We start from the raw sequence: 22,996 nt of genomic DNA on the forward strand, positions 1-22,996 counted from the left end.
GGTCCATTTCTTCACAGTCACATTTGAGTTTCTGTCTGTACGTACTGTAGGTATTAAGTGTATTTAATTGTGTTCAGAAGGACCCAATGTTGCCCGGGCGATCGATCGGTATGTATTTTTGAGTGTTGTATAGCATTGGTCTAGATCAGGCATGTCCAAAGTCCGGCCTGGGGGCCAAATCCGGCCCGCGGTCGAATTTCATCCGGCCCTCGGCCCCTGTCATAAAATCAGTGCCGTCTGGCCCGCAGGTTGGGCGCAATGGAACACGTTGCATTGACTGAGGTCTCGTAGACTGGTGAGTGATGTTTCATAGAGTACTGCTTCCCTCTAGTGGCTAAATGAGTAATAGCATTCACTAAATGAGTAATAGCATTTAGACACTAGAGGGCATCACTCACGAGTTAACAAGACATCACTCCGTGTTTATATTGACTGATATGTCATATTTCAAATGATCCTTGCAGTTGTGGATATGTGTATTGCTTGTTCATTTCCCTGTTGTTCGAGTCAAAGGTTTTGTGACTATTGAAAAGTCATGGTGATACATTTTATGTTTCAAATCAATCAATTTGCACTCAGGAGACTTCTGTTTAAGAAAAAGTCAAGTGAATACGCAGTTGCATGTGATATACCTGTTTCAAATGAACCAAAAAAAAATCTTAAGATTGTTGAAATTAAAATCAAAATGGAAATGTGAAACAGACTGGCTTACTACTTGCCTCTTGACTGGTACTCGTAAGAGGGAGCATATAACTCCCACTCTGGCATCCCTTCACTGGCTCCCCATTCATTTTAGAGTTATTTTCAAGATCTTCCTCTTTGTTTTCAAATCTCTGAATAATCTCGCGCCACCTTACCTCTCTGAGCTCATCCGCCCCTACACACCTGCCCGGCGCCTCAGGTCTGTGGACCAGTCTTTGTTAGAGGTACCAAGAGCTAAACTGAGGCTCAGAGGGGATCGAGCCTTTTCTGTTGCTGGTCCCTCTCTCTGGAATGACCTCCCACTGAACATTCGGCAAGCCTCCTCGCTGCCCATCTTTATAGCCCTCCTCAAAACTCACTTGTATTCTTTGGCGTTCGACTCAGCATGATTTGTCCTTGATTTTACTGTTTGGTGCTTTTCCACCGCCTTTATTACCGATTCGTCTTACTGTTTATTGTGTATGTTAAATCGCTCCATGTACAGCACTTTGTATGCAGCGATGGCTGTTCGAAAGTGCTCTATAAATACTGTTGACTTGACTTGACTAAAATTTGTTGAACAATATTCTTGTTCAATGTAAAGAATGTCAGCCAAGGTCGGCCCCCCGGCATTTTACCACATAAAATCTGGCCCCCTTGGCAAAAAGTTTGGACACCCCTGGTCTAGATGGTTGATGTTGGATTTATTATTTTTTAGTAATCATACATTCGCGTATTATTCGATTGATTCTCGGGTCATCAATTTATGCTCGCAAAGAAGAATGCTTCTGCCTGTCATGATAGTTTGATTTTGCTTGCAAAGAAGAACGCTTATGCTTGCAATCATTAGTTGGCTTTGCCTGCAATGAAGAACGCTTATGCTTTCAATAAAGATATATCCTTTATTATTTACTCACATCTATAATCATGATATATTCTTCATTATCACTTTTGCTTGCTGAACTGTGTGAAAGGTTAGGGTCGCAACCACCTTTCCGAGGACGTGGTTGCGAAGAGATAATTGTTAACACTAAACAGTGAGCAAGGGTGAACAGTGAATGGAGACATCAACACCAGCTGCAACGTGATGTTTATGTGACATTTGCACACATGTACGTAAATTGCACTCACATACACACACATAGTCAAACAAGTTCAGTGTGTGTTCAACAGCCCCCACCCTTTAGGTTGGACACACCTATGTAGTAGCTTTCCCAATAAAGGAGGAGGTGAAGGGGGAGATCGTTGGGGTTACGTGCCGAGAACTGAAACCGAACGCTTCTCCTCGTTCCCTCCTGGTACCAGAATCGAGTCTCCTGTCTCCTCCTTTTGGTTATTCCTGAGTGTCAAATTGGACCAACCTGACATTTTTGGGGGCTCGTCCGGGATCGCAACATACCTGATGCCTCCAGACGCTGAGTCGGCGGCCAGGAAGACAGTGGCCACGGTAAAGACACCCTTTCTGGGACTGGGTTTCGGCTCCTCGTCTGGGGGCTGAGGGTTGAAGTGAATCCCAGAGGAGAGAGGACTACTCTTGGTGGTAAGTAGGGCGGCGGTGTCCTGTACGTACTTAAACTCTGCATCAACACTCTAGGTGAGTGTTTGCACGCCGGGTTTGTAAAGACGGAGGTCGGGGTGGTCTTTAAACCTGTTTTTAATTGAAACCCTCTCAGGACAGGTGTTGCAGTTTGCGACATCCGAATACCTAGACTACACCTGGTTTGAGAACCTATTTGAGCCTGAGAGGGGTTTGTTGAGAAGGGACTCTTTCAACGTTGATTGAGTGTTTGCGCGCCGGCAAAAAAGGACGTGGTCTTTTTAAGCCGCAAAGCCCTGAGCCATACTAGTTCCTATCAGGCATACAGACCGGCAAGTCTCATAAACTGGTGAGGGCGACGGTGTCCTGCACGTGCTTAAACTCCGTGTGTAAATAATGTGTATTAAACTCCAGGTATAAATAATGTGCATATAGTGCGTTACCTCTGGTGAAGGTTGTCAGATAAAAGCTGTCACGTTCCGTGCCTGCCTGCAGGGGGCGGGCTTTCTCCCCGCCGACTGCACACCTGTTATTCATTCGGGATGATTATTCTTCCTTTATTAGGAGACTCCGGCAGTTTACCCACTGCCGGAGAATTCCACGCCGTGCCATATTTCTCTCGTGCTCTATTTCGCTATTTGCTATTTGACTCGTTGCCTTTTTGCCTTACGGCCGATACTCTTGTGATTCGCGTTTTGCCTCTAAGATTTTGTACTTATCGTATTTCCGCCACTTCAGGCCCTCCTCGCGTTTTTTGTTTTCCGCGAGCGTTTTCAGTTGTTATTTCCTTCTTTGTTACTCCTGGTCCTTATTTGATCAGCGTTTTGTGTTACCGTTTTTCCCTGTCGGGCTCTTTCTGTTTTTTGTCATTAAAGACACCTTTGTTTGACAAGATTTTTTCGTTGTCTGCTTTCCAGGGATCCAACCCTTTACTTCCTTGTTCTGCACGGAGCGATCTGTTATCGCTTCGGGCAGAACGTGACAGAATTCTCCGGCCAACATGGATCCCGCAGATATCGAGAAAATATTGTCAGCAGGGCCAAGCCATTTCGGAACTCCGAGGCGCAGTCTCGCCGGGTGTTCCACCATCCCGTGCGGGGCCGAGAGGCAGAGGGTCGGCTACTCGCCCTCCACCAGGGAGGGCGATCGGTCGCAGACTACTCCATCGAGTTCCGGATTCTGGCAGCACAGAGCGGATACGACGATCGAGCATTGTGTGGACTGTTTCGTCGCGGCCTGAATTCTCAACTCAAGGACGAGCTGGCGACCCGCGACCACAGCACCGACCTGGAGGAGCTGATCGACCTCGCTCTCCTCATGGACAATCGCTTGAGGGAGCGAGGCCGGGAGCGTGGGGGAGATCGTTTCCCGTTCCGACGCACTCCATACCGTGAGGAACATCGTAGAGTATTCCGGGAGACAGCACCCGCGGAGGAACCTATGCAGCTGGGAGGCAAAGACGTTGGTGGAGAGGAAGGAAGTCGCCGTTTCAGCCGTCAAGCGACTAGTGACAACACCCAACCATCTCCTCACGCCACTACCAGTCATCCAGGATCGTCTTTTCACGTCCATCCCGAGTACTGTGAGTCACGATCCCGCGCGTTAACTCCCGAGTCTAGACGAGTCGACGCGCGACCGGGACACCCCAACAGACTGGAGCTTGAGGGGGAGATATTTGGTGAGTCCCGGTCGAGGCGGGTTCGGGCCCTGGTAGACTCAGGAGCAGACGACTGCCTGATGGACACCGAGCTCGCATCCGAGCTGGGTTGTTTTTTGGAGGAACTTATCGATAGAAAGCGGGTTCGTGATCTCGATGGGCGTCTCCTGGCGGTCGTTACACATAGAACGGAGCCATTGAAGCTCCAACTTTCGGGTAACCATGTCGAGCATCGACGTTTTCTCGTAATGCGGTCCCGCAACGCTCCTATCATTCTCGGGTTACCCTGGCTCAAGGTACACAACCCCGTAATTTCCTGGGCGCGCCCAGCAATTGATAGTTGGAGCCCGTACTGTTATCAACACTGTTTACAGTCAGCCGTCGGGGGGTACGAACGTGTCACACCCCCCGAGGATATCTGCCTTGACGGAGTGCCGGATTGCTATCGGGACCTGAAGGAGGTATTCAGCGAGGACCGCGCGCGCTCTTTACCTCCACACCGCCCCTACGATTGCGCAATAGACCTGCAGGCGGGCGCCCCGTTGCCGACCTCGAGGCTGTATCAGGTGTCTCAACCTGAACGCGAGGCGTTGACATAGTACATTAACAGCTCGCTCGCTGCAGGCCTCATTAGACCTTCACGTTCACCGTTAGGGGCGGGTTTTTTCTTCGTGGGAAAGAAGGACAAGACCCTGCGACCCTGCGTCGACTATCGTGGGTTAAACGAAATTACAATAAAGAATAGATACCCACTACCTTTGTTAGATTCCGCCTTTGCCCCATTGCAATCCGCCACCGTTTTCTCCAAATTAGATTTACGCAGCGCTTACCACTTGGTCTGTATCAGAGAGGGAGATGAATGGAAGAACGCTTTTAAGACCCCTCTGGGCCATTTCGAGTATTTAGTGATGCCTTTCGGGCTTACTAACGCTCCTGCCATATTCCAAAATCTCATCAACGATGTTTTAAGGGACATGATTAACATCTTCTGTTTTGTCTATCTGGACGATATATTGATTTTCTCCCGGTCTTTACATGAGCACCAGCAACATGTTAGGCTGGTGCTACAGCGCCTATTAGAAAACCGGCTCTTCGTCAAGGCAGAGAAGTGCGAATTCCATGTTCCCGTCATCTCCTTCCTGGGGTTTATCATTGAGCGGGGTAGGTTGCGAGCAGACCCCGTTAAGACACAGGCAGTCACAAATTGGCCGGTTCCAACTAACCGCAAGGAACTGCAGCGTTTCCTGGGGTTTGCAAATTTCTATAGACGGTTTATCCGTGGCTATAGTCAAAAGGCGCTCCCCTTAACCCGCCTTACGTCTGTTAAGACCCCATTTAAGTGGGACTCTACCGCGGACGCAGCGTTCGCAAACTTAAAGGCGGCGTTTACCAGTCCCCCCCGTACTTCAACATCCTGACCCTGATCTTCCCTTTATGGTAGAGGTGGACGCCTCGGATTCAGGGGTGGGGGCGATGCTGTCTCAACGCTCTCCGATCGACCAGAAGCTGCACCCCTGCGCCTTCTTCTCCCGTCGACTCACAGCGGCCGAAGCCAATTACGACGTGGGCAACCGCGAACTTTTGGCTGTTGTCTCCGCCTTGCAAGAATGGAGACACTGGCTCGAAGGGGCAAGGGAACAGTTCACGGTCTACACGGACCATAAGAACCTTGCTTACCTCCGTACCGCCAAGAGACTAAACTCCCGTCAGGCCCGTGGGCCTTGTTCCTCACCAGATTCAACTTTATTCTCACATACTCCCCCGGGTCGAAGAATACCAAGCCCGACGCCCTTTCCCGTCTCCACGACCCTACGGGAGGGGATCGGCCCCCGGAAACCATCCTCCCGGCTCAGTGCATCGTGGGGGTCGTCCAATGGGAGGTTGAGCAGCGGATCCAGACTGCCCTGGAGGGGGCTCAGATACCGGCGGGGTGTCCGGCGGGGAGACTGTTCGTGCCTCCGCCCCTGCGGTCGGAAGTTCTGCAGTGGGGACATGGGTCCAAGGTGGCATGCCATCCGGGGGTGAACCGGACGGTGCAACTCGTCGCCCAGCGGTTCTGGTGGCCGGAGCTCCGGAGCGACGTGACGGAGTTCGTCAAGGCTTGCACCTCCTGCGCATGCGGCAAGTCTTCCCGTCAACCTCCGGCGGGATTGCTCCAGCTGTTGCCCATTCCGCCACGCCCCTGGTCCCACATCGCTCTGGACTTCGTTACGGGCCTTCCCTCCTCCCGGGGTCGTACGGTCGTGCTCACGATCGTGGACCGCTTCTCCAAGGCGGCTCATTTTGTGCCCTTGTCCAGGTTACCGTCGGCGCTGGAGACCGCCAACCTCCTGGTCAAACACGTTTTCCGTCTCCACGGCATTCCAACTGACATTGTGTCTGATCGGGGGCCCCAGTTTGTGTCTCGCGTCTGGAAGCGGTTCTGCCGGTCCCTCGGAGCTACTGCCAGCTTGACCTCTGGCTACCACCCCCAGTCCAACGGACAGGCGGAGCGCGGCAACCAGGATCTGGGGGCGGCCCTCCGCTGTGTGTGCCTCCACCGTCCCGCATCATGGGTCGACCACTTACCATGGGTGGAGTATGCACACAACACCCTCGTCTCCTCCGCAACCGGCCGATCACCGTTCATGACTGCTTACGGCTACCAGCCGCCGCTGTTCCCATCACAGGAGGGGCAGGCGGAGGTCCCTTCCGTTCAGCACCATCTTAAGCGGGCCCATCACATGTGGAGAGAGGCCCGGGCGGCGTTGTCCCGCACTGCGACCCGGAACCGGCAGATCGCAGATCGTCGTCGGCGCCCGGCCCCCTCATACGTGGTGGGACAAAGGGTGTGGCTGGCTACGAGGGATCTTCGCCTGGCCGGTTCGTCGGCGAAGCTGGGACCCCGATTCACTGGACCGTTCGAGGTCGAGGCCGTCATCAGTCCAGCTGCAGTCAGGCTCCGGCTGCCACCCACAATGATGGTTCACCCCGTCTTCCACGTCTCCCTACTCAAACCCGTGTCTTCCAGTGACTTGGCTCCTCCTCCCACGCCGCCGCCACCTCCGCGGGTGGTCGAGGGTGGTCCAGTGTACACGGTGCGTGCCATCCTGGACTCTCGGCGCAGGGGCAGGGATTTCCAGTACCTGGTCGATTGGGAGGGCTACGGGCCGGAGGAGCGGCAATGGGTGCCTCGCTCCTGGATCCTTGATCCGTCCCTTCTGCGCGACTTCCACACCTCTCATCCTTCCAAACCGGGGGGTCCGCCGGGAGGCGTCCGTTGAGGGGGGGGGGGTACTGTCACGTTCCGTGCCTGCTTGCAGGGGGCGGGCTTTCTCCCCGCCGACTGCACACCTGTTATTCATTCGGGATGATTATTCTTCCTTTATTAGGAGACTCCGGCAGTGTACTCACTGTCGGAGAATTCCACGCCGTGCCATATTTCTCTCGTGCTCTATTTCGCTATTTGCTATTTGACTCGTTGCCTTTTTGCCTTACGGCCGATACTCTTGTGATTCGCGTTTTGCCTCTAAGATTTTGTACTTATAGTATTTCCGCCAATTCAGGCCCTCCTCGCGTTTTTTGTTTTCCGCGAGCGTTTTCAGTTGTTATTTCCTTCTTTGTTACTCCCGGTCCTTATTTGATCAGCGTTTTGTGTTACCGTTTTTCCCTGTCGGGCTCTTTCTGTTTTTTGTCATTAAAGACACCTTTGTTTGACAAGATTTTTTCGTTGTCTGCTTTCCGGGGATCCAACCCTTTACTTCCTTGTTCTGCATGGAGCGATCTGTTATCGCTTCGGGCAGAACGTGACAAAAGCAAATTACATGCGCATAAATGTATGACTGTGTAACTGTGTGAGTGGAGGTTCGCTACCTCATCTGAACAAGACATTTGTTGTGGCAACTGTCGGAGGAAGCAGATACAAGAATTTCCCGCCACCTTGGTGGTAGAAGGTTGGAAATTACCTCAGTCGGAGAAATTGCCACCCTGTTCAAGGGAAAAGTCAGCCTAGTTACCCTAGGTAAACCGCTGACTCTCAAATTTGCGTAATGTGGGGATACCAAATGGTTAAAATGGATCCTAAAATGAAGTTAACATGTATGGAGATTCGTAGAGAGCCAATGTCCTTCGAAGATAAAACATTTAGATACGTGGATAGAAAAATACAAATTCGCTGGACAGCTGAATACACAAACGTTGATGCGCCTGCAGGATAATATTAGATCAATGTGCAAGAATGACAAAACGAAAATGGATAAGGATGGGTTTGGAGACATTGATTTCTGGGTTTCCTTGGCTGAAAAGAGGCGGAAATTGAAAGTAAAGAGGGGTTTAGAGAAAGTGGAAAGAGGGGATTGTGTAAGTGAGTTTGAAAAGAATGAGGGAGACGTTATGTTTCACAGGAAAGAAGAAGATGAATCGGGTCCGGTAATTATACTGACAGGGGGAAAACAGAAAGTAGAAAGAGAGAATGCATTGGAGCAGAAAGAAGAAAGAGAAAATGCGTTGGAGATGGCATCCACAAATACTGTTGTTACACCATCATTATATCCGACTCTTCCGACATCTCCTTTTCCACCATCCCCTCCACCCTCTTACAGAGGGGGCCATCCGATGGCCACCAGGGGAAAAGGAGATTTGGGAGTGGAATTTTCAAAAAATTGGGGTAGTGATTTTTCCCCTGTTGCGACGAAGGTTGACTCATCCGGGAGCGAGGTACGAGACGCTTTTCCCATGATTGAAGTTGCAAATCCAGACATAAGAGATGAGTCGCCTGTCATTCTTGTTTATAGAACATGGACACAAGAAGATGTAAAAAAAAGCCTAGATGGCAATACATCACATAAAATTGATGTGGCACAATTCGTCCAGGAAATGGAGGATCTGCGAAAATCATATCATCTAAATGGAGCTGAGGTGCAACAAGTTTGGATGGCGGCTTGTTTGACAGTAAAGTGATGGTGTATACTGTATCGATATTTGGATTGGGTGAAGTCTTCTCGCGGATGACAAAATTAAAAGTTTGGATATACTTAACTTGGTTGAGAGCTGTAGCAAGGTGAATATTTTGGTTTGTCTGTAGGGTTGTGTCTGCGAATATGTGTTGGATTAGTCTTTGCGTGTGGGTGTGTAGATAAGCGTGACTCTTGGCGCGACTTATGGAGTCTTGTTTGTTTTGTTTTCTGGCTTTTGCAGTGTAGAAGGTTTGTATGGCATCTATTATACTTACTTGTAATTGTAACTGTTTTTATTATAATTCCTAACGCCACTTCAGCTTCATTATTTCAACCGGCGCTACATGAAGTATGTGTAAATCAGGTAAAGAAATAAAATGGTTGAGTATGGGTTGAGAACAGTATGGGTTGAAAACAGAGAGTTTTGGATACTTATAGTGGGTGAAAGGCAAGTGAAAATATTGATGGTGAGAAATAAGGTGATGATGGAAGTTGAGTATGTTGAGAATAAAGAAAGGCACAGGCAGGTGAGGTTTGACACAGTGATGCTACGAATGAGGAGGTCACCGTGTGTTTAGGTTGAAAAGGGCCGTAAGGTCACGAGATGCTTAGATGGTTGTTTGTAAGTCGTAAACACAATTTTTTGTTTGTGTTGAGTGGTCGTCAGTGGACGTGTGTGGGACGTTGTTAACTTTCTGGGAGGAGTTAGAATGTGTAAGTATACAGTGAAGGCCTTGATCTGGATGATTTGTGAATGTTAATGTCTGTGGGTTTCAATTATATTATTTGTTTTATAAAACGAATGTTCCGATTATGTTCCAATGTTTTTTTAGATTACGTTCATAAGAAGGTCAACAGTGGCATTTTTGAGAATCACGCACCCTAGGTGGTGTTTACCAAAGACAGTTGTGGCATAGATAAGCCTTTTGGCAGCCTTGAGCAGTGTATGGTGCGAACTCTGCATGCTGGAAGAGTGCTAGGAAAAAAAAAAAAAAGGGATGAGCTGTTGCACACTAGCATGCCGTTTTTTGTCGCCTGGATGGCATTTATTTTGTGTGTCTATGTTATGTCGATCCCCTTTAACGCTGGAAAAATGCACAGTGCTTAACCGTGCTACTTTGTTATTGCTTCCTGATGGGTGTTTGTTTGTTTGTTTGTTTGTCTGTTTGTTTGTTTGTTTGTTTGTTGGAATGTAAGCAGGTAATAGTGATTTGAGAGGTTGTAGGAGGAAGTACAACAAACTCATCTCATCTTATCTCCCGTTGTGTGTGTGTTGATTTGTTTCATATTAATATTGCAATAACATGCATGACGGGCTGATTGGAAACTCTAAATTGTCCCTAGGTGTGAGCATGGGCTTGGGTGGTTGTGCTTGTGTCTGTGTGGCCTGTATTTGGTTGGTGACCGGTTCAGGTTGTCCCCCTCCTACTGCCCGGAGATGGCTGGAATAAGCTCCACCCACCCCTGCGAACCTCGTAAGGGTACGGCGGGTCGGGGAATGGATGATTGAGTGAATTGCTTAATATAGTACTGGGTCGTTTTTTGTGTACCGGTACATCTCGGTTTAACGGGCGAAGAGAGGAATCTAGATATAAACAAGCGCGTTTTGCTATGTTTAGGTAGGTTTGTGCGACTTTTGGTTTGTGCACGAACTGTTTGAGCATATACGGGAGCATATTTATGCGTCGCTTTTCTAAGTTGGTTCCCCGTTACATTACGGCATCTCATCAGTTTATTGGCTTATTTGTATAGTTATTTTGCGGTTTGCTTTTGGACCTCTTTTTGGACACAGCGGGTGGGTCGCACATTTTCTGGTCAGCCTGGTGGCCAACGGCCATCTTGATGTCCAAGTCGTCAGGGTCCATACTGTCGAGCGACTCGAGATTTGACGTGCGATGCCTGCAGCAGGAGCTCATTTGGCTTTTGTTTCTAATGCTTGAAGGTCTTTTTGACGAAGACATGGAAAATTTCTTTTTACTTTCTTTGTTAAGGTCGCGGTTGTTGTGACTGCGCCTTGTGAATTAGAGTATGTTGTATAACACGTGAAGTATTGTTAATTTAGTGTGACGAATGTTGTTCGTTGTTGTATCAAGTTGTGATATTTACGCGGCTCACACGGCAGCGATTTATTTTTTTTGTGAGGGGGGACTTGCTGACTAACAGCAACATGATAACGTTTTGGGTTCAGTTCACTTCTGTTTTATATGCTGCAACAAATTGGGCAGTGAACCCAAGTGGGGTTTGGTTGAGGCTTTTCCAAAATGGGTCGAAAATATATAAAATGGAATGCATGTTTCACATTTTATTTGAGACACTATTGCTCCTGCCATCCACAATCTGCAGGATTGGTAGAAAGTCTGAAAGTATATGGTTAAAATTCAATTAAAGTAATTGAATTGAAATTGAATTGACTTATATGTTAATATTACGAGAATGGTGTTTTCTTCTTTGTTTGAAATACTGTTTGGGAGACCATATAAATTACTGATAATTTCTACAAAATTGTGAACTAGGAAATGAAGCTGATTCGGTTGACAATATGTGAGAACGTTTAGAAAAAAAGAAAAAAAAAGGAATTGAGATTGCCGTAGGACGATTGTGCTTTTTCACAGCAGGTTCCAGCAGGGCACACACAAACAACCATTCGTGCTCACAATCAAGACCTAGGGACAATTTTTTGGAGTGTTCAATCAGCCTGTCATGCATGTTTTTGGGATGTGGGAGGAAACCGGAGTACCCGGAGAAACCCCCGCAGGCATAGGGAGAACAAACTCCACACAGGAAGGTCGGAGCTGAAGTCGAACCTTGAACCTCTGCCCCGTGGGGCCAACGTGCCAACCAGTCGACATCCGGGCCACTATGTTTGTAATAAGGAATCATATTTTTCGAACTAACTGATTAACATTGTATGACTTTTTATCACATGGTACGTAGCTGGTTGAGTAACACTGAGTGAATAAAAGAGGGAACCTATTTTGGGTGGAAATCTTTATTTATATTTATTTGTACTTGTGCCAAGTTATAAAATGTCTCGTATAAGTGAGTTTCCTAAACTTACTTAGCTTTTGCATCTACAGTACAATCGTTTGGTCCCATGGAATGCTGGGTTTTAATTATAAACGTGGCCTCCATATGATGTCGTCTACTGCAACAAAATGGACGAACAGAAGTGAGGAACACACCCGCGTCATTTCAAATCAACTTGAAATGACGCTCACTCTTATCAATTTGGAATTTTGTACTCCTTTCTGTTATGGAATATGTTTGTGTCATTTCTTTTTCCTCTGAATTCATTTAATCTATTTTTAATTTGCTTTCTGAAATCTAGATTTGTTTTCATACTTATCTCAATTTACAGTAAGCCTACACTATTTTTGAACCTGTGATTTCAAGTTTTCACGTGACAACAAAGTTTAACCAAGGAGTGGACTTTTTCCTCCCCAGAAATGATGATGCAAATGCAGCAAGGAAAGGTGGAGCAAAAAAAAGGTGTGGCTTCACGATCAGGTTCACAACAACCTGCATTTTGTCCTCCACGAGAGTGAATCTCGCAGGCAGATTGAATGCTTTCATGCCACAATGTAGTATTTTACTCCATCTCGTTTTTTTCTTTTCATTTTTTTGGCACAGCAAAGTTTTTCCACTCATTTTGGAATGGATGAAGAAACATCACTGTGAAGACAGCAGAACGATGCTCAAGAGTGAGTTTGACAGGTATGGAAAAAGGTGTGTGTACATGCTATTAAGTGTTATTAGTGTTGTTCGTTAGTGTATTAGTGTTGTTCATGCTATTATTGTTATTGTACATCATTCTTTTGTGTCTTTATAAACGAATGAAAATGAATAGAAAAACGAAACCAAAAAAATGAATAGAAAAGGACAGGGTGTGAAAGAGGACAAGTTTGATGTTATATGTAATATCAAACAATAATCAAGACAAAAATAATGAGGTTGTAATCTAAAAAACACTCACCTTGTATTGCAGGCTGTACTTGTGACGTATCTCGTATCCAACACGGAACAAAGTCTCACAATTATGGCAAAGTTGTCACACTCATTTTTATCACATGCCCTTGTGACTGTAAAAATCATTTCAGTGTAAAAATAGCCTTATCATATTGATTTATTGATATAAATGGGCTCAGATGGCAGAGGTATGGGGGGGGGAATATATCCCCCCACCTTCATGTTGATTGCATTGATGCCACCCCCCCCCCCCACCCCACACACACACACACACGCACACACACTTTTGCAACTTAAGAATTCATGTTTCTCAACAAGATATGCAGCCGCAGACTTGTGCCACAAGCTTGAACATGTGACAGCAAGTTTTGAGCTCAAAAGTAGTTCTGGTGAAGTTCTTTGCTTCAACTTGAAAATCTCTCTTTCTGCCAATCTGTACTCTGTTGCATGCTGGTTTTAAGTTTGGAATCGGTTCGTTCCTTTTGTTGGGCAATAGCTTCTGTAAAGTCCTTATTTATGTATCTGTTTAATCCCTTAAGATACTGTACTTGGATTTCTGTAGAATCCTTGTTTTATAGCTGAGTGGTAAATACGGTGTGTGGCATTCGATAGTTGTCACTCATCTTTTCTGTAAGTTAAAATGGGTGTCCGACAGGGGTCAGCTTTGGGCCCCATTTTATTTTCCATTGATGTCAATAATTGATGTAGGGACATAGGGCAAACAAAGGTTCATCCATCCATCTATCTATCCATTTTCAACACCGCTTATCCTGAGCAGGGTCGCAGGGCATGCTGGATCGTATCCCAGCCAACCTCGGGTGAAAGCTGGACTTCACCCTAAACTGGTCGCCAGTCAGTCACAGGCCCATACAGAGACAGACAACCATTCACATCCACAACGTTACTGAGTGAGAACCGATCCCGCGCTGCCCGCACACATGTCCGCCGAGTGTACCACTACACCATCAGCAACTCACAAAGGTTTATCTTTATGCAGTTGATCTCATTCTTTACACCTCTGCTACATCAGTGAATGAAACATATTCACAGTCTATGTTTGGTGAAGAGCAAAAATCTTTGATAAAGATGGTATTAAAACATTATGATCTGAAATTTTACTTTCCTTGGCTGCCAGAAAACGGTGTAATGAATTAAAAAAATATTGATAGATTTATACAACCATTTTCTAATCCATTTATCCTCACTAAGGTTACAGGATTGCTCAAGCCTACCCCAGCTGTCTTCGGGCAGTAGGCAGGGTGCAACTTCAAATGGTTGTCAGCCAATCGCAGGGCACACATAGGCACACAACCAGCCGCACTCACACTTCGGGACAATTTCGAGTGTTACCTGCCATGCATACAAAGTCTACAAATGCCAAAGCCAGAATCGAGCCCTGTACCTCTGCACTGTGAGGCCAACATGCTAACCAATTGACCACCGTGCCACCTTCAATTATTTAATGAAAGCCAAAAAGATTGCATGTACAGATGTGGAGCACTTTCTGCCAGATGAAGAGGAAGGTCAAACTCCAATCCCAAGTGATTTCAACTCTTATACTTTGCCGATCTCATGTGACAATGTGTGACTTCTCGGTTTGAACTGGATTCAACGAGTATGTATGCATCGAGTGCCATAAATAAAAAAAGGCAAATAAAAGCACCGGTCGGGTCGGAGGAATATAACAGTCTAGCTCGAGCAACCACTCATCTAGTTTGGGGGTCACTGCCCCGAGTGCTCCGACCACCACAGGCACGACTGTCACCTTTACCTTCCAGGCTCTCTCCAGCCCCTCCCTGAGCCCTTGGTATTTCTCGAGTTTCTCGTGTTCCTTCTTTCTGATGTTTCCATCACTTGGGACCGCTACATCCACTACAACGGCTTTCCTCTGCCCTTTATCTATGATCACGATATCTGGTTGGTTCGCCATTACCATCTTGTCAGTCTGGATCTGGAAGTCCCACAGGATCTTCGCTATGTCATTCTCCACCACCTTCGGAGGTGTTTCCCATTTTGACCTTGGGGTTTCCAGTCTATACTCGGCACAGATGTTTCGGTAGGCTTTCCCTGCCAGCATCTTACACCCTGCAGTTATGTGTTGGTTCGTCTCAAGTGCCTCTTTGCACAACCTACACCTTGAGTCTTGTCTGGTGTGGTATATCTGGGCCTCAATGGCTTTGGTGCTCAGTCCCTGCTCCTGAGCAGCCAGGATTAGTGCCTCTGTGCTGTCCTTCAGGCCAGCCCTCTCTAGCCACTGATAGGACTTCTTGAGATCAGCCACTTCAGTTATGGACCGGTGGTACATCCCGTGTAGGGGCTTGTCCTCGCATGATGGTCCCTCTTCCAGCGCCTCATCCTCTGTTCCCCATTGTCTGAGACATTCTCTGAGTACGTCATCCGTTGGAGCCTTCTCCTTGATGTATTCATGGAGCTTGGATGTTTCATCCTGGACAGTGGCTCTCACACTCACTAGTGCCCGGCCTCCTTCCTTTCAGCTTGCGTACAGTCTCAGGGTGCTCGATTTGGGATGGAACCCTCCATGCATTGTTAGGAGTTTTCGGGTCTTTACGTCCGTGGTCTGAATCTCTTCCTTTGGCCACCTTATTATTCCTGCAGGGTATCTGATCACTGGCAGGGCATAGCTGTTTTATTGCCCGGGTCTTATTCTTGCCATTGAGCTGGCTTCTTAGGACTTGCCTCACTCGCTGGAGGTATTTGGCCGTAGCCGCTTGTTGCCAGTTCGAGGTTGCCATTGGCTTGTGGTATACCGAGGTACTTGTAGCTGTCCTCAATGTCTGATATTGTTCCTTCAGGGAGTGAGACCCCTTCAGTGCGGACTACCTTTCCTCTCTTAGTCACCATCCGACTACATTTCTCAAGCCCGAATGACATCCCGATGTCGCTGCTGTAGATCCCGGTCGTGTGGACTCCCTGAGTCTATGTCCCTTTCGCTCTTAGCATACAGCTTGATGTCATCCATGTAGAGGAGGTGACTGATTGTAGCTCCCTTTCTGAGGTGGTATCCATAGCCTGTCTTGGTGATTACTTGGCTTAGGGGGTTCAGTCCTATGCATAACAGCAGTGGGGAGAGTGCATCTCCTTGGTATATGCCACATTTGATGGCCACTTGGGTAAGTGGCTTGCCATTGGCTTCAAGTGTGGTTTTCCACATCCTCATCGAAGCAGCAACGAAGGCTCTGAGGGTACTGTTCACCTTATACAACTCCAAGCATTCAGTGATCCATCTATGTGGCATCGAGTCATAGGCTTTCTTGTAATCAATCCACGCTGTGCACAGGTTGGTATGTTGGGACCTGCAGTCTAGTGCGACTGTTCTGTCAACCAGGAGCTGATGTTTAGCTCCTCTGGTATCTCTACCAATGCCCTTATGTGCTTCGCTCATGTATTGATCCATGTGTCCACTTATCTTAGCCGCAATGATGCCTGACATGAGCTTCCATGTTGTGGAGAGACAGGTTATTGGCCGATAGTTGGATGGGACCGCACCCTTTGAGGGATCCTTCATGATCAGGATCGTTCGCCCTTCGGTTAGCCATCCTGGGTGAGTCCCATCCTGGGTGAGTCCCATCCCTCAGCAGCTGGTTCATTTGTGCTGCTAAGCGCTCATGGAGTGCTGTGAGTTTCTTTAGCCAGTAGGTGTGGACCATGTCCGGGCCTGGTGCTGTCCAGTTCTTCATATCTGAGACTCTTTCCTGTATGTCTGCCACTGTTATGGTAACTGGGTTCTGTTCAGGGAGGTTGCTGTGCTCCTCTCTCAGGGTCACCAGCCATTGTGCACTGCTGTTATGTGCAACCTCCTTCTCCCATATGCCTTTCCAGTACCTTTCAGTTTCCAGTCTTGGTGGGTCAGCTCTGTTGTTAGGACCCTGCCACTGAGCGTACACTTTCGCAGGTTGTGTTGCGAACAGCCTGTTTATTCGTCTGGCCTCATTCTCTTTCGTGTACCGCTTTAGGCGGCTGGACAAGGCTTGGAGCCTTTGTTTGGCAGTTTTGAGTGCTTCAGGTATGGTCATCTGGATGTACCTCTCGGGCATCGGCCTTTTCATCACACCTCTCTGGGCCTCCGTCAATTGACTCACATCTTTCCGGGCCGCCTTGATTTTAGCCTCCAACCGTCTTTTCCATGGTGGGTAACGTATCTCATGGCTTCCATGGTTGCGCTTATAGCCCAGAGTCTCCAGGATCACTGATACTGAAGCGTATATCAGCTCATTGTTTTCTGTGATCATTACGGTAGGGATCGCCCTCAGTGCTGCATTCACACTTTCCATGAGACTTTCACGTGGTACTTCACATAGCCGTGTAATCGGTTCCTAGGTTGCCCAGCTTTCATTCTTGCTATGATCTTAGCTTTCAGGTCAGTTGTTGCCTCACTCAGCATTTCATTCATTGGGGATGGCCTCCCAATCTCATCATCTGCATTCATTGGGGCTTGCCTCCCAATCTCTGGTATGACCTCCTCCTCTGATCTGGCAGCCTGGGGCCCTCCACCATGGAACCTGCGTTGTACCTCATCAATCTCAAGTTGTGACAGCAGTTGCCGTTTGTGGATGTTGGAACACTGAGCTACTAGTTGTTTCGTTGTCAACCGTGACTGTTGGTTTCAAAGTAGCCATTTAGCCCACATTCTCTGCATGTAACCTCTCTGACTAGGGTTGCTTAAGTAGTAGTATTCCAACAGAGCCATGTTATCGCATCTCGCCCATCTCGGTTTTGTTCCAGTAGCCCATTTTTCATCAAGGTGCTCTAGTTCCCCAGCACCTGACGCAGACCTTGTTTGGCCGGGCGACATCTGAGCCGGCATGTCATTCGTTTTATTGTCTCTCATCATTGTATGAGATAGGCATTAGCGTGAAGGATCTTGCCCAAGGACCCACACTGGATGGTGTTATGTGCTCATTTTTGCCCCAAGCGGGATTCGAACCACCGTATGCCAAACCGATGCCTTACCAACTGAGCTATCCAGCCGCTAGAGGAGCTGGAGAAACCCTGGAAGGTAAAGGTGACAGTCGTGCCTGTGGTGGTCGGAGCACTCGGGGCAGTGACCCCCAAACTAGATGAGTGGTTGCAACAGATCCCGGGAACAACATCGGACATCTCATTACAGAAATGTGCAGTGCTGGGAACAGCAAGGATACTGCGCAGAACCCTCAAGCTTCCTGGCCTCTGGTAGAGGACCCGAGCTGAATGAGGGACGGACACCACCCAAGGGGGGAGGGGGTGAGACGTTGAATTTATATATATATATATATATATATATATATATATATATATATATATATATATATATATATATATATATATATATATATATATATATATATATATATATATATATATATATATATATATTAGAGCTGTCAGTTTAGCGCGTTTTTATTGGCATTAATTTAAATGAATTTTAACGGGATTAAATTTTTTCTCGCGAGATTAACGCAGCACACGTCACAAGTGGATGTTACGTTGCTCTATAAATACACCAGAAACAAAACAACAAGCATGCTGCAGAAGTCCACGCCCATGTCTGTTTTGCCAGCCACGCAGCACGAGACACCGAAAACGGATACTTAAAGAGTTTATGAATGGAAAGTTTACTTTTAAAAAGTTGCCATATTGCTCCACTGACAAGACCAAAGTTATCTGTTCTTCACTCTCTCTCTGTATCATACAGATATACGATGTATGCCACTGACGCGATTGTTACTTGTTTGGAACTATTTTGTGTGGAAGGTTACAGTGTTCTGTGTCCATGTAAATAGAGCAGGTGGAGCTTCTCTGTGTTCGTCTGACAGTGACAGTGCGCTACAGTCGTAGCGACCTAGCGAAAGTAAAATGTCTCCAGTGTTGTCATCGAACCAAGTGTAGTCATTCGAAATGAGGTAGACAAAAACCGTAGAGAGACTTCCGCGCCTGACTGTGTTAGTGAACCCCCCCCCCCCTTTCAGAATGGTTTGCCCCTGCAGCACGGGGGAAGTGCGTGTGCTTGTTTGTACAGCCGGCAGTTTCCAATACAGCGGCATAATGAACACTGGTGTCCGGTGTCTCGTTATTCTTCAACAAACATACAGAAACAGACTGCTGTGTTGAAATCAAACTTGAGAAAAATGAAGTATGCAACCATGGTTTAAATCCACTATAGGCTGAGTACTAGTGTACCTTAGATGTGCACTTTATAATGTTATATTGCTCTGTTTTGATTTCATAAAAAAAGCTGTTAAAGCAGCTGTTGTATGACAAAATATTTTTTTCACCGTTATTGATGGACAGTGATATTGTGTGAGAGATTATGTATGAATAACTGCACCAAGTGAAAAATGTTCATGTAAAATTGAAAATCGAAATTATTTCAGTAAATATTTGCATTTGGCACATAGAAAACTGATTCATGATTCCATGTTGATGAGAGCATTAAAATGGGGGAAAAATAGGACAAAAGATGTAAAAGGAAATTCAGAAACGATAAAAAATGTGTGAGTAATCACGATTAATTTTTTAGTTCATTTGAGTTAATTATGAAAGTTGCATTTTTAATTAGATTAAATATTTTAATCGTTTGACAGCACTAATATATATATATATATAAAATGGATGTGTTCTGCCACTCAGCTTTACTCTTCATTATATACAGATGCACAAGCTCGCACCTCTCACTGCCCCCTGGATGACCCAGAAATGATCCTCCTCATACACTGATTTTTATTGCTAAAGTGCTAAGGGCAAACTCGTGAGGAAAAAAATGCTATTCACAACACATTCACATGAACAAGAACAGAATTTGGTAAAGCAACTTTTTTATAATTTTCACCAAATTTTTGCACTGAACTTCAAGCCGCCTTCAATCTCGAATCAATCCTACCACTCAATACTTTTCAAAGTATTTTAAAATCCACCCTGAGGAAACAATGCAACTGTTTTTAACCTGATCATTCATTCATTTATGTTTTGGTGGTGGGTATTTGTGGTAATATTTGTGGTGAGGGAAAAAAAAGTTGCAATTTTTGCACAGATTTTCTTCCGAAATGAAAACAACACATCCGTGTTGCAAGAAACGGGAATTAGCAGACTATTTGCTTTAGTGGGCCACTAAAAATGTGTGTCGTTGGGGATCAGGTCGTTGAATGTGACACTTCGGCTTTGTTGTAGTATGTGTAATTGAGTTTCAACTTGTCTCTCTTATCTCCCAGACAGGGAATGTTAGAAGACTGGTGGCACAGGAGATGGTGCAGTGCTCCACGGCCTCGCTGCCTCCTCTTCGTAGTGGCACTGGCAGTCGTTTTGTTTTATTACAGCGTAAACATAGAGAACAGTGCAAGTGACTGGAGACCCGAATGGTGGATGCAACATGATGCAACAAAATGGTGGAGTGTGCTGAAAAGAATTGGCAACATTTCTCTCACGGGAGCTGATTGGCACGTTTCTCCAGAGTCAGAGGTCGTGAAAGCACTTGAAGGAAGTGACGCTGAAAGTCAGCTGCTCCCTGTACGCCGAAGCCCATACATTGTGGCTTACCCCTCTGAGTATCACTTTATTATAAATGAGCCAAACAAATGTGACGAACAGAAACCTTTTGTGGTCCTGATGGTGCCTGTGACGCCTCACAACAGACGCCATCGAGACATTATTCGAAGCACCTGGGGCGGGGAAAGTGTGGTGTTGGACAAAGTGGTCAACGTCTTCTTCCTGATGGGGCTGCATAGCGGCGAACCTGTGGAACACCTTGAAGAACAGCTGCAGCAAGAAAGCAAGGAGCATCAAGACTTGATCCAAAGTAATTTTCTGGACAGCTACAACAACCTGACCATCAAAACCATGGTGATGCTCGAGTGGCTCACCTCCTACTGCTACGGTGCCTCTTATGCCATGAAGATTGATTCCGACATATACCTTAATGTGCCAAATCTCATTTCCATGTTGTTAAATGCACCCACAAAAAACTACATGACTGGACATGTGGCCAGAGGAGCAAATGTATTGAGAAATCCCACCGCCAAGTGGTATGTCCCGGTGGATATTTACCCAAAAGCACAGTACCCACGTTATGCTCTGGGCCTGGGTTATATTCTGTCTTTGGACCTGCCTAAAAAGCTTTTGGCAGCTTCCAGATTTGTCAAAGCCATCTACATTGAAGACGTGTACTTGGGGATGTGCATGGCATACCTGGGCATTCCTCCCACAGACCCTCCACATACGGATTACTTCCATTACAGTCCAGTGCCGTACAATCGCTGTGTTTATTCCAAACTTGTTGCCACCACCTTGGATGAAGATACCAATCTCATGTGGATTTGGAAAGATTTCCATCAAGCAGGGAATACCTGCTGATCTGTCAAAGCACGACTTGCACTAATGGAGGGCTCTCCCCGTATATGCTTTGTTGTTGTTGTTTTTAACTTTCTGACATCTCTCGACACGTTTACAGTGAGCACATGAAAAAGGAATCGGTATTTGATATCCATTGCTATTTGCCAACAACAGATGGGGTAGCACCTCCATTATCTTTCCAACCAGAGATTTGAGAAAAGCCCAAACGAAATATGTTTATGCCACAAGAAACAAAACAAAATACATTAAATGAAGCATGAAAAATTAATTTATATTTCGTAAATTTGACAAAGTAATCGTTTTACCGAAGTGAGATATTAATGAGCGACAAACCCGAAGTGCGAGTCACTGCAAGATGACAATAGCAGGGCGCACAACGGAGTGGTTGGGACAAATCGTCTGTGTGTGTGTGTGGGGGGGGGGGGGTATGGTGTTGTACTTTGTACTTATTAATATTTTAATATTAAATCCATGGATTTATTTCATGCATGTTTTCTTATGGATCATGAAGTCATAATGTAGAGCGAGGGGGGGGGGGGGATCAGCTTGATAAGCTGCACCTTCGCAAACATTTATAATACTGTTTCTTTTCAAAATGATAAATATGTCATATATTGATCGGTTTGGTCTCCTCTTCAGTTTAGTAAATAGTGATTGACGTTTCTGTCTTTATCTACTGGTTGACCTGAAATAAAAATGTGCTGGCTGCTTCTTGTGGTGTTGAAATTTGACATTTTTCATCAGAGCATTGTGTGCAGAAATGTACAAAAGATGCACCGATCTCTATCATAAAAGTACATTGCCTAAGTGTGATTTCATGTAAGTGCAGCACTCAAACCGTGGAGGATGCCGTATTAATGTCTTAAGCTACAATTGAATGACCTGTGTGTCCATGTCTCCAAGCATTACAGGTTGCTCTTGTGATTAAAAAGATGTGTTTTAACTCGTCTTCAACTTGATGACCCTGTATGTAAGGCAGGCGACAGGCATCCTCTCACAACTCTCAGCGTTTAGCAGCCACCGAAGAGCAGGGAAATACCTCTATGTGGACATTACACATGGTAGTGTATACACACTGTATTGATCATCCTTCCTGCAAAAAGCCAAAGCCAAGATGACAATCTCAGAGTTGTATGAATAAATATGTTATTCTTTCAGCATATGAGCAGTTTGTAATCTGACGTAACCAACATGTTGCAGCACGACATGTTTTGTTACATCACATGCACAGCTATGAGGGTGGAATGTAGCAATGATCACTTGGCACATAAGAGGACCATTCTCTACTTTTTCATGAAGACAGCTCTTTATGTGCAGTGATCCTTCACTATATCATGCTCCATTTATCAGTATCAGTACTCTGCGTGTTTTTTTTCCAAAGTACTGTATTCAGAACAAAGATGATTGGCTTCCCTTGTCTCTCGTCCTGCTATTGATTCTCTTCTGTTGTTTGCTACGTGCACGGCGGCGGGGTGATTGGGTTTGTCCAAAAGCAGCAGCAGTACGTCTCTTCCCCGCCTCCTCATCAATACCGATTGTCTTATCATAAACACATCGGCTGCGTGGGGATAGATGGCTAGGAGCTACCCCCAGGCTAACGGCGGCTACACTGTCAGAGCGTAAAGTGGGAGCCGCCTTCTACGCCACCATCACAAGTCTCTTCACCTCTCTCATAAGGCAATGCTGGTGAATGTTATATACATTATACAGTGTAGAAATACTGTTTACATATTTTCAGCATGCTGGTACCTACAACCCTTACAGAAAAATTCCCAGGGGTGAACAAACCCTCTTTCACGGTTTTATAATAAGTGAGGTCTCACCGTATATGTAACAGGGAGACCAACCTCCACTCAGGTCTCTGTGACTCCGCCCCCG

At 46.3% G+C, this 22,996-nt stretch overlaps 1 protein-coding gene across 2 annotated transcripts; it reads left to right on the forward strand.

Annotated features, from left to right (window-relative positions):
* Window positions 1–12,289: 12,289 nt before the first annotated feature.
* Window positions 12,290–21,829, forward strand: LOC127599757 (beta-1,3-galactosyltransferase 2). 2 transcript variants are annotated; one of them, XM_052063976.1, is made up of 2 exons: window positions 12,290–12,535; window positions 19,981–21,829. In XM_052063976.1, the coding sequence occupies exons 1-2, from the start codon at window positions 12,381–12,383 to the stop codon at window positions 21,116–21,118; spliced, it is 1,293 nt and encodes a 430-aa protein (XP_051919936.1). In that variant the 5' UTR covers window positions 12,290–12,380; the 3' UTR covers window positions 21,119–21,829. The 2 variants fall into 2 exon arrangements, with proteins under 2 accessions (XP_051919936.1, XP_051919937.1); XM_052063977.1 differs by having other exon boundaries at window positions 12,291–12,523.
* Window positions 21,830–22,996: the final 1,167 nt, after the last annotated feature.

The sequence above is a fragment of the Hippocampus zosterae genome, chromosome 4 (assembly GCF_025434085.1).
Source record: "Hippocampus zosterae strain Florida chromosome 4, ASM2543408v3, whole genome shotgun sequence".
NCBI lineage: Eukaryota > Metazoa > Chordata > Actinopteri > Syngnathiformes > Syngnathidae > Hippocampus > Hippocampus zosterae.

What these genes read in the sequence shown, in the direction of transcription:
- LOC127599757 (XM_052063976.1), top strand. Translation starts at nt 12,381, where the DNA reads ATGCCACAATGTAGTATTTTACTCCATCTCGTTTTTTTCTTTTCATTT. An exon ending in TTTGACAGGTATGGAAAAAG is followed by an intron (nt 12,536 to 19,980) that starts GTGTGTGTACAT and finishes CTTATCTCCCAG; the next exon opens with ACAGGGAATGTTAGAAGACT.